This window comes from Mytilus galloprovincialis, chromosome 1 (genome assembly GCF_965363235.1).
Source record: "Mytilus galloprovincialis chromosome 1, xbMytGall1.hap1.1, whole genome shotgun sequence".
NCBI classification, from domain to species: domain Eukaryota; kingdom Metazoa; phylum Mollusca; class Bivalvia; order Mytilida; family Mytilidae; genus Mytilus; species Mytilus galloprovincialis.
In genome coordinates this window covers 59,511,498-59,527,158 of record NC_134838.1, presented here as the reverse complement: position 1 = coordinate 59,527,158, position 15,661 = coordinate 59,511,498, and the positions used below count along the sequence as shown (strand labels likewise).

Genomic DNA, 15,661 nt, shown 5'->3' with positions numbered 1-15,661 from the left:
CGGCGGCGTTAGCTCACTTCTTAAAAGCTTTATATTTTAGAAGGTGGAAGACCTGGATGCTTCATACTTTGTATAAAGATGCTTCATGTTACGAAGTTTCCGTCAGTCACATGTCCAATGTCCTTGACCTCATTTTCATGGTTCAGTGACCACTTGGAAAAAAAGTTCAAATTTTTTGTAATGTTGAATTCTCTCTTATTATAAGTAATATGATAACTATATTTGATATGTGCGTACCTTGCAAGGTCCTTATGTCTGTCAGACAGTTTTAACTCGACCTCATTTCATGGATCAGTGAACAAGGTTAAGTTTTGGTGGTCAAGTCCATATCTCAGATACTATAAGCAATAGGGCTAGTATATTCGGTGTATGGAAGGACTGTAAGGTGTACATGTCCAACTGGCATGTGTCATCTGACCTTGACCTCATTTTCATGGTTCAGTGGTTATAGTTAAATTTTTGTGTTTTGGTCTGTTTTTCTCATACTATATGCAATAGGTCTACTATATTTGTTGTATGGAATGATTGTAAGGTGTACATGTCTAGCGGGCAGATGTCATGTGACCTTGACCTCATTTTCATGGTTCAGTGGTCAAAGTTAAGTTTTTGAGTTTTGGTCTTTTTATCTAATACTATATGCCATAGGTCAACTATATTTGGTGTATGGAAATATTTTATGATCTTTATGTCAGTCGCCCAGGTTTTATTTGACCTTGACCTCATTTTCACGGTTCATTGCACAGTGTTAAGTTTTTGTGTTTTGGGCTATTTTTCTTAAACTATAAGTAATGGGTCAACTATATATGTTGTATAGAAGCATTGTTAGCTGTACATGTCTGCCTGGCATGGTTCATCTGACCTTGACCTCATTTTCAAGGTTCATTGGTCTTTGATTAGTTATCTTGGTTAATGTTAAGTTTATGTGACAATTGTAATAAAGCTTAGCTTTATACTTAGGACTATCAACATAATATCAATGATTAGTATAAAGAAGGCGCGACATTTCAGCGTGTGCACTCTTGTTATTGGATATAGATGTTTCTCTTATTTTCGATCCCGTTCAATGTCGCTAAAGTGTGTTTGCTTCAAGTGAGAGTGGTTTTGGTTTTGGGTTTGATATGACCCTGTCAAATCGAATATTTTAAAATTGGTGTCTGCTACTTTTCTGCTTAGCAGCAGCATTAAGAAGTAAAAGCAAATTCTGACCAGCTCAGAAGTCGAATTATGTGTCTGGGTAAGTAAAATGTTTTACTTGCTGACTGTTACCTTGTAAACTAGCATGTTTAAAACCAGATCAGGGTTAATATTCATATAACATTAACAAATTCTGATCCTGAATATGTATTTAATTTGCTGCTGAATGTTTAACAGCCATCTTTCGTCATCATCATCCATGTCCTCACCCTGGGACTCAAATGGTTGCATATAACTAAACTTGTAAGATGTTATTGATTCTTATGCAGTTTTATGAAAGAATATTCAGTTAAAATTTCCTGCCCCTTGTTTCTTACTTTCCAGCAGAACCTTATTATTTTATTAATATAACCAGGTGCTCCGCAGGGCACAGCTTTATACGACCACAGAGGTCGAACCCTGAACAGTTGGGGCAAGTATGGACAAAACATTCAAGCGTGATACAGCTCTGAATTTTGATTGTGATAAAATTTTTGACATTCCATGGTTTTTTTTTACACAAAACAAATGTCAAGATTTTACAAATCAATTAAAGATTTCTTCTTCAAACTTATTTAAATCTAAAATTAAATAGTTGAAACAGCATAGGTTTCTGACACAGAATGAATGTGGTCTAATGAACTTAAAATTTTGTTTTTTTGCCTTTGAGCAATTCACTATTCTATATGCTGTTGAATATTAATCCTCTCAAAAAAATGTTTGATGAAATTTTCTTTTTATTTATGAAATCTGAAATGAGAAAAATTTAACCCGCCCCCTTTTTTTTTCACATCCCCGTTTCCCTTTTTCCAAAACTGATATCAATTCAAATACTAATGGAGTTTGCAACAATAACTACTCTTTTAAATACATCATAAAATATTAAAATGTAAAATAAAGTGCTTGTTATCACTGAATGGTAAAGATTGATTAGAGTAAAAGTGAATATACATTGTTTATTGTATAAAACAATAAAAAAAACTCATCAGCAACATTTTATATTGGCAAATTTCCAATGAAGTTATTTACATAAAGTTATTGGCAAATAAAAATAGAAAATGACATCATAGTCATGTCTGGCAAATGTCCAACATACATTATCTAAAAACATTTTAGATAAGATAAGGAAAAAAAGCTTCATCAGCAACATTTTATATTGACAAATTTCCAATGAAGTTATTTACATAAAGTTATTGGCAAATAAAAATAGAAAATGACATCATAGTCATGTCAGGCAAATTTCCAACATATATTATCAACTACTATTCTATACAAAGAAAGATAACTCCAATTGAAAATTAATTGCTATTGCACAATATTGTGCAATTAGATATTTCTTGCTATTGTGCAATACTGTGCAATTGAAAATTTCTTGCTATTGCACAATACTTGATATGGAATCCTGATTTGGACCAACTTGAAAACTGGGCCCATAATCAAAAATCAAAGTACATGTTTAGATAAAGCATATCAAATAAGCCCAAGAATTTAATTTTTGTTAAAATCAACCTTAGTTTAATTTTGGACCCTTTGGACCTTAATGTAGACCAATTTGAAAACTGGACCAAAAATTAAGAATCTACATACACAGTTAGATTTGGCATATCAAAGAACCCATTTATTCATTTTTTGATGAAATCAAACAAAGTTTAATTTTGGACCCCCATTTGGACCAACTTGAAAACTAGGCCAATAATTAAAAATCTAAGTACATTTTTAAATTCAGCATATCAAAGAACCCCAAGGATTCAATTTTTGTTAAAATCAAACTAAGATTAATTTTGGACCCTTTGGACCTTAATGTAGACCAATTTGAAAACGGGACCAAAAATTAAGAATCTACATACATAGTTAGATTTGGCATATCAAAGAACCCCAATTATTCAATTTTTGATGAAATCACACAAAGTTCAATTTTGGACCCTTTCGGCCCCTTATTCCTAAACTGTTGGGACCAAAACTCCCAAAATCAAACCCAACCTTCCTTTTATGATCATAAACCTTGTGTTTAAATTTCATAGATTTCTATTTACTTATACCAAAGTTATGGTGCAAAAACCAAAAATAATGCTTATTTGGGCCCCTTTTTGGCCCCTTATTCATAAACTGTTGTGACCTCAACTCCAAAAATCAATCTCAACCTTCCTTTTGTGGTCATAAACCTTGTGTTTAAATTTCATTGATTTCTATTTACTTATACTTAAAGTTATTGTGCGAAAACCAAGAATAATGCTTATTTGGGACCTTTTTTGGCCCTTAATTCTTAACTGTTGGAACCAAAACTCTCAAAATCAATCCCAACCGTCCTTTTGTGGTCATAAACCTTGTGTCAAATTTCATAGATTTCTATTCACTTAAACTAAAGTTATAGTGCGAAAACCAAGAAAATGCTTATTTGGGCCCTTTTTGGCCCCTAATTCCTAAAATGTTGGGACCAAAACTCCCATAATCAATCCCAACCTTCCTTTTGTGGTCATTAACCTTGTGTTAAAATTTCATTGATTTCTATCCACTTTTACTAAAGTTAGAGTGCGAAAACTAAAAGTATTTGGACGACGACGCAAGACGACGCAGGATGACGACGCAAGACGCCAACGTGATAGCAATATACGACCAAAAAATTAAAATTTTGCGGTCGTATAAAAAAGAAAGATGTGGTATAATTGCAAATGAGACAACTCTCCACAGCAGCCTGAATAGCTCAAAATTAACAACTATACAGACTTCAACAATGAACAAAGCCCATACTTCAAAGTCAATTATAAAAGGCCATAAAATGTTTATTGTTCTCATTCTAAACACACATGTAATAATCTCTTCTCCATATAAAATGAAGAACATAGAATCAGTCCTTGCTCAGTGCATGATGGCTAGTGAACATATATGTATTTACAAGTCACATGTTTGTCAAGTCTGTGAAAAGCAGAAAGCTCGATATAGGGATAGTGAACTGGGGGTGTAAACTTACTTCTTGGAAAGCTTTTTATTTTAGAAGGTGAAAGACCTGGATGCTTCATACTTAGTATACAGATGCCTTATATTATGTAGTTTTTGTCTATCACATGTACATTGTCCTTAAGCTCATGTTCATGGTTCAGTGACTACTTAAAAAAAGGCAAAGAATTTTTTGTAATGTTAATTTCTATCTTATTATGAGTAATAAGATTACTTTATTTGGTATGTGCGTACCTTGCAAGGTCCACATGCACAGCAGACAGTTTTCACTTGACCTCCACCTCATCTCATGGATCAGTGAACAAGGTTAAATTTTGTGGTCAAGTCCAAATTTCAGATACTATAAGCAAATCTAGTATATTTGGTTTATGGAAGGATTGTAAGGTGTACATGTGCAACTGGCAGGTGTCATTTGACCTTGACCTCATTTTCATGGTTCAGTGGTTACATTTTAGTTTTTGTGTTTTCAGTTTTTGGTCTGTTTTTCTTATACTGCATGCAATAGGTCTACTATATTTAGTGTATGGAATGATTGTAAGGTGTACATGTCCAAATGGCAAGTGTCATCTGATCTTGACCTCATTTTAATGGTTCAATGGTTATAATTAATTTTTTTAGTTTTGTCTTCTTGAATTTTTTTTTTAAAGACCAGCAACACAAAAACAATTTCAACCGGGCAAGGCAAACTTGCAATATTCTATACAAAATTCTGGACTTTGGCATCAGAATCTATTTCAAATAAAACATAAAACAATTTGATTCTACTCATTTATTATCAAACTATTGATGTTTGAATGTATTAATGTATCAACTATACCCATACTGTCAACCCAAAACACTTCTAAAATTAGACAAAATGTTAGACAGTTTACACAAAACAAAGTAGATATATAATTGTAAAACAATTAAAAAAAAAATAGACATAAATACGGCCTAAACATTCCACAAAAAAGATGTATGTGGATATTTTTTTTATCACAAGTATGTTTTGGACGGAAAACATTTCAAAATAACAATATGGAATGTCAGATAAATATATAGATACTTATAAAATAAATTTCTGTCAGTGATTACAAATAGAAAGTAAAGAAAAAATATCACATGGAATAATAGAACGGAAACTTGTAATCATAAAGAATTTTGGCAAGAAATATATGAATGGTGCCAAAATACACCTATAATAATCTGAAATTATTCTCCAATATTGTTTTATAATGAGGGTACTTTATGTATTATAATAAATTTGGTAATATCTTAGTATCCTTCAGTATATTAAATAAATAAGTTATTTTAACTATTAAATATTAGTTAAAAATGTTGGGAATGTATAAAATTGCCCCTGTGTTTAATGGTGGAGAACCCTGATATAATAAAAAAAAACAACTACCCTTTCTAGAAAAATATGAGATTCCTGGCTAAATATCTCAACAGTATGCTGTATCAATTATTTTCCAGAAATGACAAAAACTTTTTAATCTTCATATTTTGGGAATAACTCCCCAGAAGATGTTTACAAGCACAAATAAGTGAGAACAAAACAATAAACAAAACTTTTCTTCCAAATATGATACAATATACTACAAAATTAATTTCACAAAAACTTACGTCTACACTATGCTGTAGTAAATAAACATCTATAGTTTTTTAAAGTATTTGATAAATTTCGAAAAAATATACAATAAGTCTAAAAGTATTTTATGCTTCATGATCCAATCCCCTTACCCTCTCTTGTATATCAATACATGTATTTTAAAAATGTAAACCTAGTTAAAGTACCTGAATGTGGGAATGATGTTTCACTTATATTCGTTGTCTATTAAAATTAAAATAATAAGTAAATAAATCTTTGGTATACAGTGCAACAACTAAAGCATTTCAGGTATCACCAGGAATTAAAACTTTTAAAATTAACAGCCTGTATTTATCACAGTTTTAATAAAAATTATGATACATTGTAGTTATACATTCCAAAAATTAAAATGTCTCAAGCAGGCTGGGTAAAAGTATCTAATATCACAGTTACGCTTGAATAAATACTCTATACAATTAAGAAATGTGCAAGATAAACTTTCAATTTTACACAACCTTCAAACATACGTAAATAAGTATCAATTTAGGAAATAATATATATAATAAATCTGTTTTAATTCAGTACATACAAAGTAGCTTCAGTATCCTATGTAAAGATATACCAACCTCTGCTTGTGACCTTTAAATGCATAATGATTATTTATCTACTAATTGGTAAATCATTAGTAAAATATAGGAAAATATACAGTTACAACTTAATAATAGTACTGGCAGGCTGACCGGTTTAGGTCCTTTAATAGACCTTCATCAGAGGCTAAAATCATTAGTAGTCATTGCAATTTTTTTCTCCTTAAGGATGGCAGTTTGTAGTTTGCCATTTTATATTACATGGTCATATAGTTTTGAGTGTGTTCTTAAATGAAGGTCCTATTTGAATATCATCTTTGATTTTTCTTTCTGCCAAACATTTAAACGTTATATTATCTATTCATCATGTTGCACAATTATAAAATTTAAATTAATATTGTAACTGCTAAGGATCTCAACCATTCAGAAAAGAGTTTCTGTAGTCATATAATAATACATTACTATTTTAAGATGTTGCTATATGCAAGGATTTTGACTGGCAGTAAATTTTATATTTACTGATTTTGATTCATGATTAAATAAACTAAATATATATATACAAAATAACAAGTGCAATGTAATAAGGTGCATTTTTAACATTAATATTTTTCGTTACAGCATACATTCTAAAATAACAAAAGTATGCATCATTTATTGTATCTTTGCCTTTGACACACTGTCTACTATTAAGATGCAAACATTAAATTTGAAAGTATTTTACTTCATGATCTATATTTTTAGGACCATTGATATCTGTGCAATAAGTGCACTTGCTCCATTAATAAATTCTATCATAACAGAAGAGTAAAGAACTTTTTGTCCTCATGTTTTTTTAAAAATAAACATCAAATTAAGTGTTTATATATTTAAAAATTTGGAAATACTTCCTTGATAGAATAGTTATTAACCTTTAAACTTACCAACATTTCTTTTTAAAATCAGACAAAGAGTATGGAAGGCAATTTTGAATTAATTATATCTAAAATAGCTAAGTAAAGGAAAATACCATACACCCCTAGACAAAACCACACTATGGTCATTAAACAGAAATAAATGCAAATTCAACATTATAAACTAATACAAATATTTTGATTTTATCTTTTTTTCTGACAGTTTTCTACAAAACTATCATTGGACCTTACACAAAGGTGATTGGTGAAATCTTTTACACAAAAGTCATTTTTTCTAACATTTTCACCCTGATGTGTATTTTCTAATGAAACTTTTAAAATGATAAACAAATTAGTTTCATTGTTTTCCTTCAACCATTACCAATTGGTTGAAACAAACTTTCAAACAAAATAGTTATCTTTCATTTCATATGTCCTGTTCTGTAAGAACATTTGTAAACCATTAACCTAATCGTTGACCACCACTCGGTCCACTGGCTGGTCGTAGCATTTTATTTAGCACTTTTGGGGAGGGTACAACTTTTTGCATATATGGACTTTTCAATAACTGTACATAAGCTGAGGCGGAGTAAGGTCGATGATTGACAGTTAATTTCTTCCTGCGGGATCTTGGACTGTGTTGTTTACGTTTGATAAATAATTGTTCCACAGTCTTTTCATCAGCATATTTGCTCTCCATCATAGGTTCTGGACTTGGTGGTCTCTCGGATGGAATTCTTACAATTGTACTTCTTGTAGGATCCCGTACAATTCCTAATACTGATTCTGTAAACAGAATAAAGCAAATTCAAAACAAGTTCTTCCACATGATATTAAAACTTATCTAATAGTGCTGAAAATGTTGATTTTGTCTTTTGTGGATAGCTAAGTCATTGGTTATCACACCTCATCTTCTTATTTTTATACATGGTACTGTGGATTCACTATTATTCGTGGGATACCAATTTTTTGTGGATTTCGTAGATACAGGTGAACCACGAATTCAAATGTTCAATGAATTTCAAATTTTCCTTAATCCACGAAAATTGGTACCCACGAAAATAAATAAATCCACAGTATCTATCATTTGTAAATAATGTATCATTCTTTTTTATAATATCACTCAATTTCATATAATTATTATTACACCCATTTATCTATACAAAATAATCAAATGATTGTTTAAAGTCAGATCTTTTACTTCTGCCAGATTATATCAAAGTGTGAAATTGAGATAATGTTATATTTGCATCAATATGTGAGTTGATAGCACACTGATAGTCACAATGAAAACTATTCAGTTTTTTCTTTTATTCTACATCCAAATAGAAAAAAATAAAACTTGCAATTATAAATGCACTTACCAACAGCAGCATCATCCAATGTAATATTATTTTTAAAGGCATCATATCCATAGGCTGGACTAGGTACATTGAGAACTTCACTCAATGTATGCTGCATAAAGGAACTAAAACCTGCGTAGTCATAGGCACGATATCTCCCATGCCATGCAATATATCCTAAAATAATAATGAAGTATTTATTAACATGCAAAGTTATGTAAATGAAAAGAGGAAAATACAAAAATATAGTAAGAAAAACTTTAGAAATATAATTGTTGAATAATGAGAAGCTGTATACTGGTAAATAAATCCTACCACTTCATCAAGTGTAATACAATATTTATCCACTTAAGAGTGGATTGTATTACATAAGATTTGATGGTAGTATCTGTTAGTCTTATTATTTTTAGACCATAGGCAGACATTTTGACACTTTTTTGTTGTTGCAAAATCAGCAAAAAGATGTGTTCTTTCTTTGTGGCTTCATCAGGCATGGTCACAATGGGAATTTCAGGGGGAAAGCATCACACTTGAGGTCATAATCAAATTTGGACCACTGAATAACTGAGATCACACGTTGATAAAATAAAAATAATCAACAGGTCAGAAAAAGGATAAATTGATTAAGAATTATAGAAATACTAATATGCACTGCTTTTATAAATATCTATTTTGATGGTAGCCATTTACTAAGGATTTTTAAGTACCGGTCTTTGTAAGAATCATGCAGGTTCCTGTTGATGGGCGATTCATGACCCCTCTTCAAATGTCTTTATATTTTGTTTATGATGAAGGTATGGTATGAAAATAAGTTTTCTGTATTAATTTTTTCTTTTCAACTTTGGTTGCCATGGAAACCATCCTTACAAAATTTTGCCTAAATACGTCCATAAGTAGCCTTTGAAAATTGAAATATAATGGATTTTAAAGAACCATAGAAATAAAGTTAATCAATACAAACAATATGTATATTTACAGTATTGACAAACACAACCCCAAACTATACAAAAACGTTAAAATTTTGAATTTACTAAATGGTTTGTTTCCATAGCAACCATTTAAAAATGTGTTAAAATTCGAAAATGAAAAATTTCAAAAACTTTAAAATTTTAAATCTGTTTATCTCCCAAGACCAACAATACCATGACATGTCATTGACAAATTTTGAAAGACCACATTCTATATATTCAGAAAATAAAAAGAAAGTCGTGTGTTTTTTTTTCTTTAAAAAAAAAAATTTAGTAAAAAATTGTCAATTTTCACCAAAATTCAGATTAACAATCAGATGAATAATCAAAAATTTTGAACTTAAAAAGCTAAAACATTCCATTTATATGGTGCAATTCTGACACACATTTGTTAATTTTAAAGGAGAATATATGATAAATGAAGATATACTTGTACAAAATGAAAAATCATCACTCTGGGTATGGTGCACCCCCCTTTTTTTTCGATTTTTTTTTTTTTTTTTTCAAAATTATAAAATTTGTTGAAAGAAATGTGGTATCTCATTGTGTTTACTTGTGAACTAAGTATTTTAAGAATTTAAGCATAACACAACTTCTAAAGTTGAGGGCAGCATATGTACCCCCTCCCTTCAATCTTATATGTAAGATTTCTCAGAAGTTTAAAAAAAAAAATGGTAATACGCATAACCCGTTGTCGTGTCTAAGACTGATGCTGTCAGTGAAAAAGAATAAAGTTGAATACCATGACATGTCATTGACAAATTTTGAAAGACCACATTCTATATATTCAGAAAATAAAAAGAAAGTCGTGTGTTTTTTTTTTCTTTAAAAAAATAATTTTAGTCAAAAATTGTCAATTTTCACAAAAACTCAGATTACCAAACAGATGAATACTGAAACATTTTGAACTTAAAAAGCTAAAACATTCCATTTATGCGTGCATTCCTGACACAAATTTGGTAATTATAAATGAGAAAATATGATTGATAGAGATATTTTTGTAGAGAAGGACATTTTTTCTTTCTGGGCATGGTGCCCCCCCCCTTTTTTTTCAAAATTCAAAAAATTATTAATAAATTTAAAAGATGGAATTCAATTGTGAACATTTTGAGCATTAAAACATGAAATTTCTTCAAAGGGTGAGGGCAATAGTAGAACCCCCTACACCATTTTTATATATTAGATTTTTTTTTAGAAATGGGGAATGTGTCAAAGAGAGAACAACCCAAACAGAAATTTAAAATCTTTAGATTCTATTTCATGGTCTTTAAAATTGACTCTAAAGAACCTGAATCGATCACCTGTATTTTTTGGTTAAATCTAGCATCAATGATTATTTGTCCCTTCAATATATATCAATGAGTGGCTTAACAATTCCATTTAAATGTTCTTTGTATCTGTCGTTTTTTCTTCAAAAGCAAAAAATGAATTTTACCCCTATGTTCCATTTTAGCCATAGTGGCTAAGTTTCTTGAAGTACAAGGAAATAAAAAACTAAATTTATACAAGATTATAACTCCCAAGTTGGGCTGAAATTGTTTAAGCATATTCAATATCAAAAGAAGATTTTTTTTAAAGGAAGCAAACTAGATGAACAAATTGTGAAAAATTTCTTTAAAGGGCTATAACTCCATACGGATTCAATTGACAATTCTGGTCTTATAAACTTATTTGTAGATCCTACTTTGCTGAAAGTTGTGCTGTTTACAGTTTATCTTTGTCATTAATAAAATTCAAGATAATAACCAAAACTGCAAAATTTCCGTACAATTAACAATTAAGTGGCAGCAACCCAACAATGGGTTGTTAGATTCATCTGAAAATTTGCTCTTAAAAGGCTTTAGTGTTTGAGATATGAGCTACACACTGCATTTTACCCCTATGTGCTTATTTTACCCATGGCGGCCATGTTTTTTTACAAAATAGAAAATAGAACACAAACTTAATTCTAGATATCCTAAGGATCATTCAGTTTATAAGTTTTACTGGAATTGGTTAAGTAGTTTCAGTGGAAATGTTTCAAATATTTTACACCGGACAGACGACAACGGAAGCAAAGTGATGGCAAAATTCACAGTTCCTTTGAAACGGTGACCTAAAAAAAACTACGTCCGTTCTATCAGAAATAAACTGAAAATAAACAATAAAAAATTTGTACCATCGAGAGCGCTAACAAGGCAACTTTCCATAAATTTTAATATTTTTAAGGGTCATAACTCTTTTAAAAAAGTCAATTGTCCATGATTATAGAACTCATCCGAGATATTGTTGATATTAATCTAGTGTATAAGTTTTATTAAAAATCTGGCAAGAATTGTACCTGTGGGAGCGTTAAAGGGGCTATTTTCCATAAATTTATTATTTTCAAGGGTTATAAATGTTTTTATTAAAGTCGATTGACCACCAATATCTAACTTGTTCGAGATATTGCTTATAATGACCTAAAGTATTAGTTTCTTAAAAATCTGACATAATTTGTACATGTGCGAGCGCTGCAAGGACAGCCAGATGGACACAAGTACGGATGGCAATCAAAATTTTAAGCAGACCATATTTAAACGAAAAAAATTAAGTTCTAATTTCGATTTTTATTAATTGAAAATTTTTTGGTCGCATATTGATATCACGTTGGCGTCGTCGTCGTCCGAAGACATTTGGTTTTCGTACTCTAACTTTAGTAAAAGTAAATTGAAATCTATGAAATTTAAACACATGGTTTATGACCATAAAAGAAAGGTTGACATTGATTCTTGGTGTTTTGGTCCCAACAGTTTAGGAATTAGGGGCAAAAAAGGGCCCAAATAAGCATTTTTCTTGGTTTTCGCACAATAACTTTAGTATAAGTAAAAAGAAATCTATAAAATTTTAACATAAGGTCTCTATGACCACAACAGGAAGGTTGGGATTGATTTTGGGAGTTTTAGTCCCAACAGTTTAGGAATTAGGGGCCAAAAACAGGTCCCAAATAAGCATTTTTCTTGGTTTTTGCATAATAACTTAAGCATAAATTATTAGAAATCTATGAAATTTTAACACAAGGTTTATAACCACAAAAGAAAGGTTTGGATTGATTTTGGGAGTTTTGGTCCCAACGAATTAGGGGCCAAAAGGGTCCAAAATTAAACTTTGTTTGATTTCATCAAAAAATTAATTATTGGGGTTCTTTGATATGCCAAATCTAACCGTGTATTCAGATTCTTAATTTTTGGTCCTGTTTTCAAATTGGTCTACATTAAGATCAAAAGGGTCCAAAATTAAACTTAGCTTGATTTTAACAAAAAAAGAATTCTTGGGGTTCTTTGATATGCTGAATCTAAACATGGTCATAGATTTTTGATTATGGGCCCAGTTTTCAAGTTGGTCCAAATCGGGGTCCAAAATTATTATGTTAAGTATTGTGCAATACCTCTGCGGTCGTATAAAGCTGCGCCCTGTGGAGCATCTGATTTATTTATAAAAATACTATTTTTGATATCACAAAAATAAAAAAATAAAATATTTTTTTTGTCTTAAATCAGTGGTTTTGATAAGATAATAACACTCTGTAAAGATTAGACAAATGGGACAGTTTTAATCTTGGTACAGTGTTTCCAATTTCATTATCTATGGAAAATACATTGGCTTGCATCGTTTCTTTTGTGGACTTGTATACTATTGCACAGAGTCAGATTATGTACACATAATGGCTGTTACTATTTACCTCCCATGTAAATCGACATGTATCGAAACCTTTATGCAAACACTTATTTGTCACTATGTCGATTTAACTGTGCTAAAATTGAAATTAAAGAAGAACTACAGAACCTTTCTTTTTATTCTAATATATAATAATCTAACTTATCTAAAAGATTTGAAATAAATGCGGAATGTGTCCATTGGACACAGATGATGCTCCCGCTTCCATATCATAAAAGTCATAAACGGACATGACTGAAGACACTTACCAATTGTGTACTAACTTTTATGGTGATAAGAATTGTGTAAAAGTTTCGTAACATTTGGTTGAGGCAAACTAAAGAAAGAAATACAAAACAAAAAATTCAGCAACTTTTTCCCTCTATAAAGACGCATTGCATAGAATAGTGAAAGTTACACCACCAAAATTCAAAGTTGATTTGCATTTGGTGGTTTTAAGCATTGTGTATAATTTTAATAACATCTGGTAAAGACAAACTAAAGTTAGAGACGTACAGAAACGGAAATTAAGCAATATTTCTATTTGTAAAGGGGCATAACTCTTGGACGGTTTAAGTGACACCACCAAACTTAGTGTTGTTTTATGGTAATAAGCAATGTGATTAGGTTTCATAACATTTGGTTGAGGCAAACTAAAGATAGAGAACAGAAACCAACGTTGGGACATACTGACGGACGGACAAGGGTTAACCTTAATGCCCCCTCCGCCACTGCGGGGGCATAAAAATATGTAAATATAACAATTGATTAAATTAGGCAAATTTCATGAATGGCCATTGCACATGGTTGTCATAAAGGTTTGAGAATCAAAACAGTATACAATAGTTCGGACCAGCAAATTTTCCTCAGGGCCACAAGGATAATATTTTTGAGAACCATAAAAAAACGCGATTATTCTGGGTATACAAATAATAATTCAGTTAGGTTTTAAAAAAAATAATAGACAAGCTGTCCTTTTTCACCATATACAATAGAAACATTGACAAATTCTTGCACAATTAATGTAGATCGTTGGTATATATTTCCTCAGATAGAACATGTAGAATTTGTATGCCCCCACTGTAGCAAAGGGGGCATTAAGTTGTACCCTTGTCTGTAAGTACGTCCGTTCCAGAGTTATACCCTTATACAAATGGAAAAAAAATGCTGACTTTTTTGTTTCCGTTCTCTAACTTAAGTTTGCCACAACCAAATGTTTTGAAACTAGGGTTAAAGTTTTTAAAGCATCAATCTGTTTCAAAAACCAACAATGAGTTGCATTAAATTGTTACTGTAACTTCTTTATAGCCATTTTGAAAGAGAAAGTATCCTGAGCTATTTTTTTTTTTTAATGTTCATTAAGATTTGTTTTATAGATAATCATGTTATGCTCATTGTTGAAGGATATACGGTGATCTGTGGTTGTTTATTTCTATGTCTTTGCTCTCTCTGGTTGAGAGTTAATTGTCTCATTGACAATTACAACACATCCTCTTATCTTTATACATAGACTTACTAGTAATTAAGTTTTGGATTCAACTTTATTCTTTTTCACTGACAGCATCAGTCTTAGACACGACAACGGGTTATGCGTATTACCATTTTTTTTTTAAACTTCTGAGAAATCTTACATATAAGATTGAAGGGAGGGGGTACATATGCTGCCCTCAACTTTAGAAGTTGTGTTATGCTTAAATTCTTGAAATACTTAGTTCACAAGTAAACACAATGAGATACCACATTTCTTTCAACAAATTTTATAATTTTGAAAAAAAAAAAAAAAAAATCGAAAAAAAGGGGGGTGCACCATACCCAGAGTGATGATTTTTCATTTTGTACAAGTATATCTTCATTTATCATATATTCTCCTTTAAAATTAACAAATGTGTGTCAGAATTGCACATATAAATGGAATGTTTTAGCTTTTTAAGTTCAAAATTTTTGATTATTCATCTGATTGTTAATCTGAATTTTGGTGAAAATTGACAATTTTGACTAAATTTTTTTTTCTAAAGAAAAAAAAACACACGACTTTCTTTTTATTTTCTGAATATATAGAATGTGGTCTTTCAAAATTTGTCAATGACATGTCATGGTATTGTTGGTCTTGGGAGATAAACAGATTTAAAATTTTAAAGTTTTTGAAATTTTTCATTTTCGAATTTTAACACATTTTTAAATGGTTGCTATGGAAACAAACTATTTAGTAAATTCACAATTTTAACGTTTTTATATAGTTTGGGGTTTTGTTTGTCAATACTGTAAATATACATATCCTTTGTATTGATTAACTTTATTTCTATGGGACTTTAAATTCCATTATTTTATATTTTCAAAAAGGGTCTTTTTTCACATATTCAGGCAAAATGTTGATTTGATGGTTACCATGGCAACGGGCATAATACAGGGAAAATAAAGACAGAATTTTGACCATCTACCAAAGTTCTTATGATATAGGGCAAAAAAAATTACTTCTGTGACATGCCATGAATCACCTTCT

General features: G+C 30.6%; 1 protein-coding gene across 1 annotated transcript in view; it reads right to left on the bottom strand.

The window, feature by feature from the left end:
- Nucleotides 1-4,882: 4,882 nt before the first annotated feature.
- LOC143080052 (uncharacterized) overlaps nt 4,883-15,661 on the bottom strand; it is a 95,492-nt gene continuing 84,713 nt past the window's right edge. Inside the window, exons 69-70 of the mRNA XM_076255713.1 lie at nt 8,540-8,695; nt 4,883-7,961 (exon numbers count right to left, since the gene is read on the bottom strand). Coding sequence (XP_076111828.1) covers nt 7,639-7,961; nt 8,540-8,695 — 479 coding nt within the window. The 3' untranslated portion in view covers nt 4,883-7,638. The remainder of the gene's footprint in view (nt 7,962-8,539; nt 8,696-15,661) is intronic.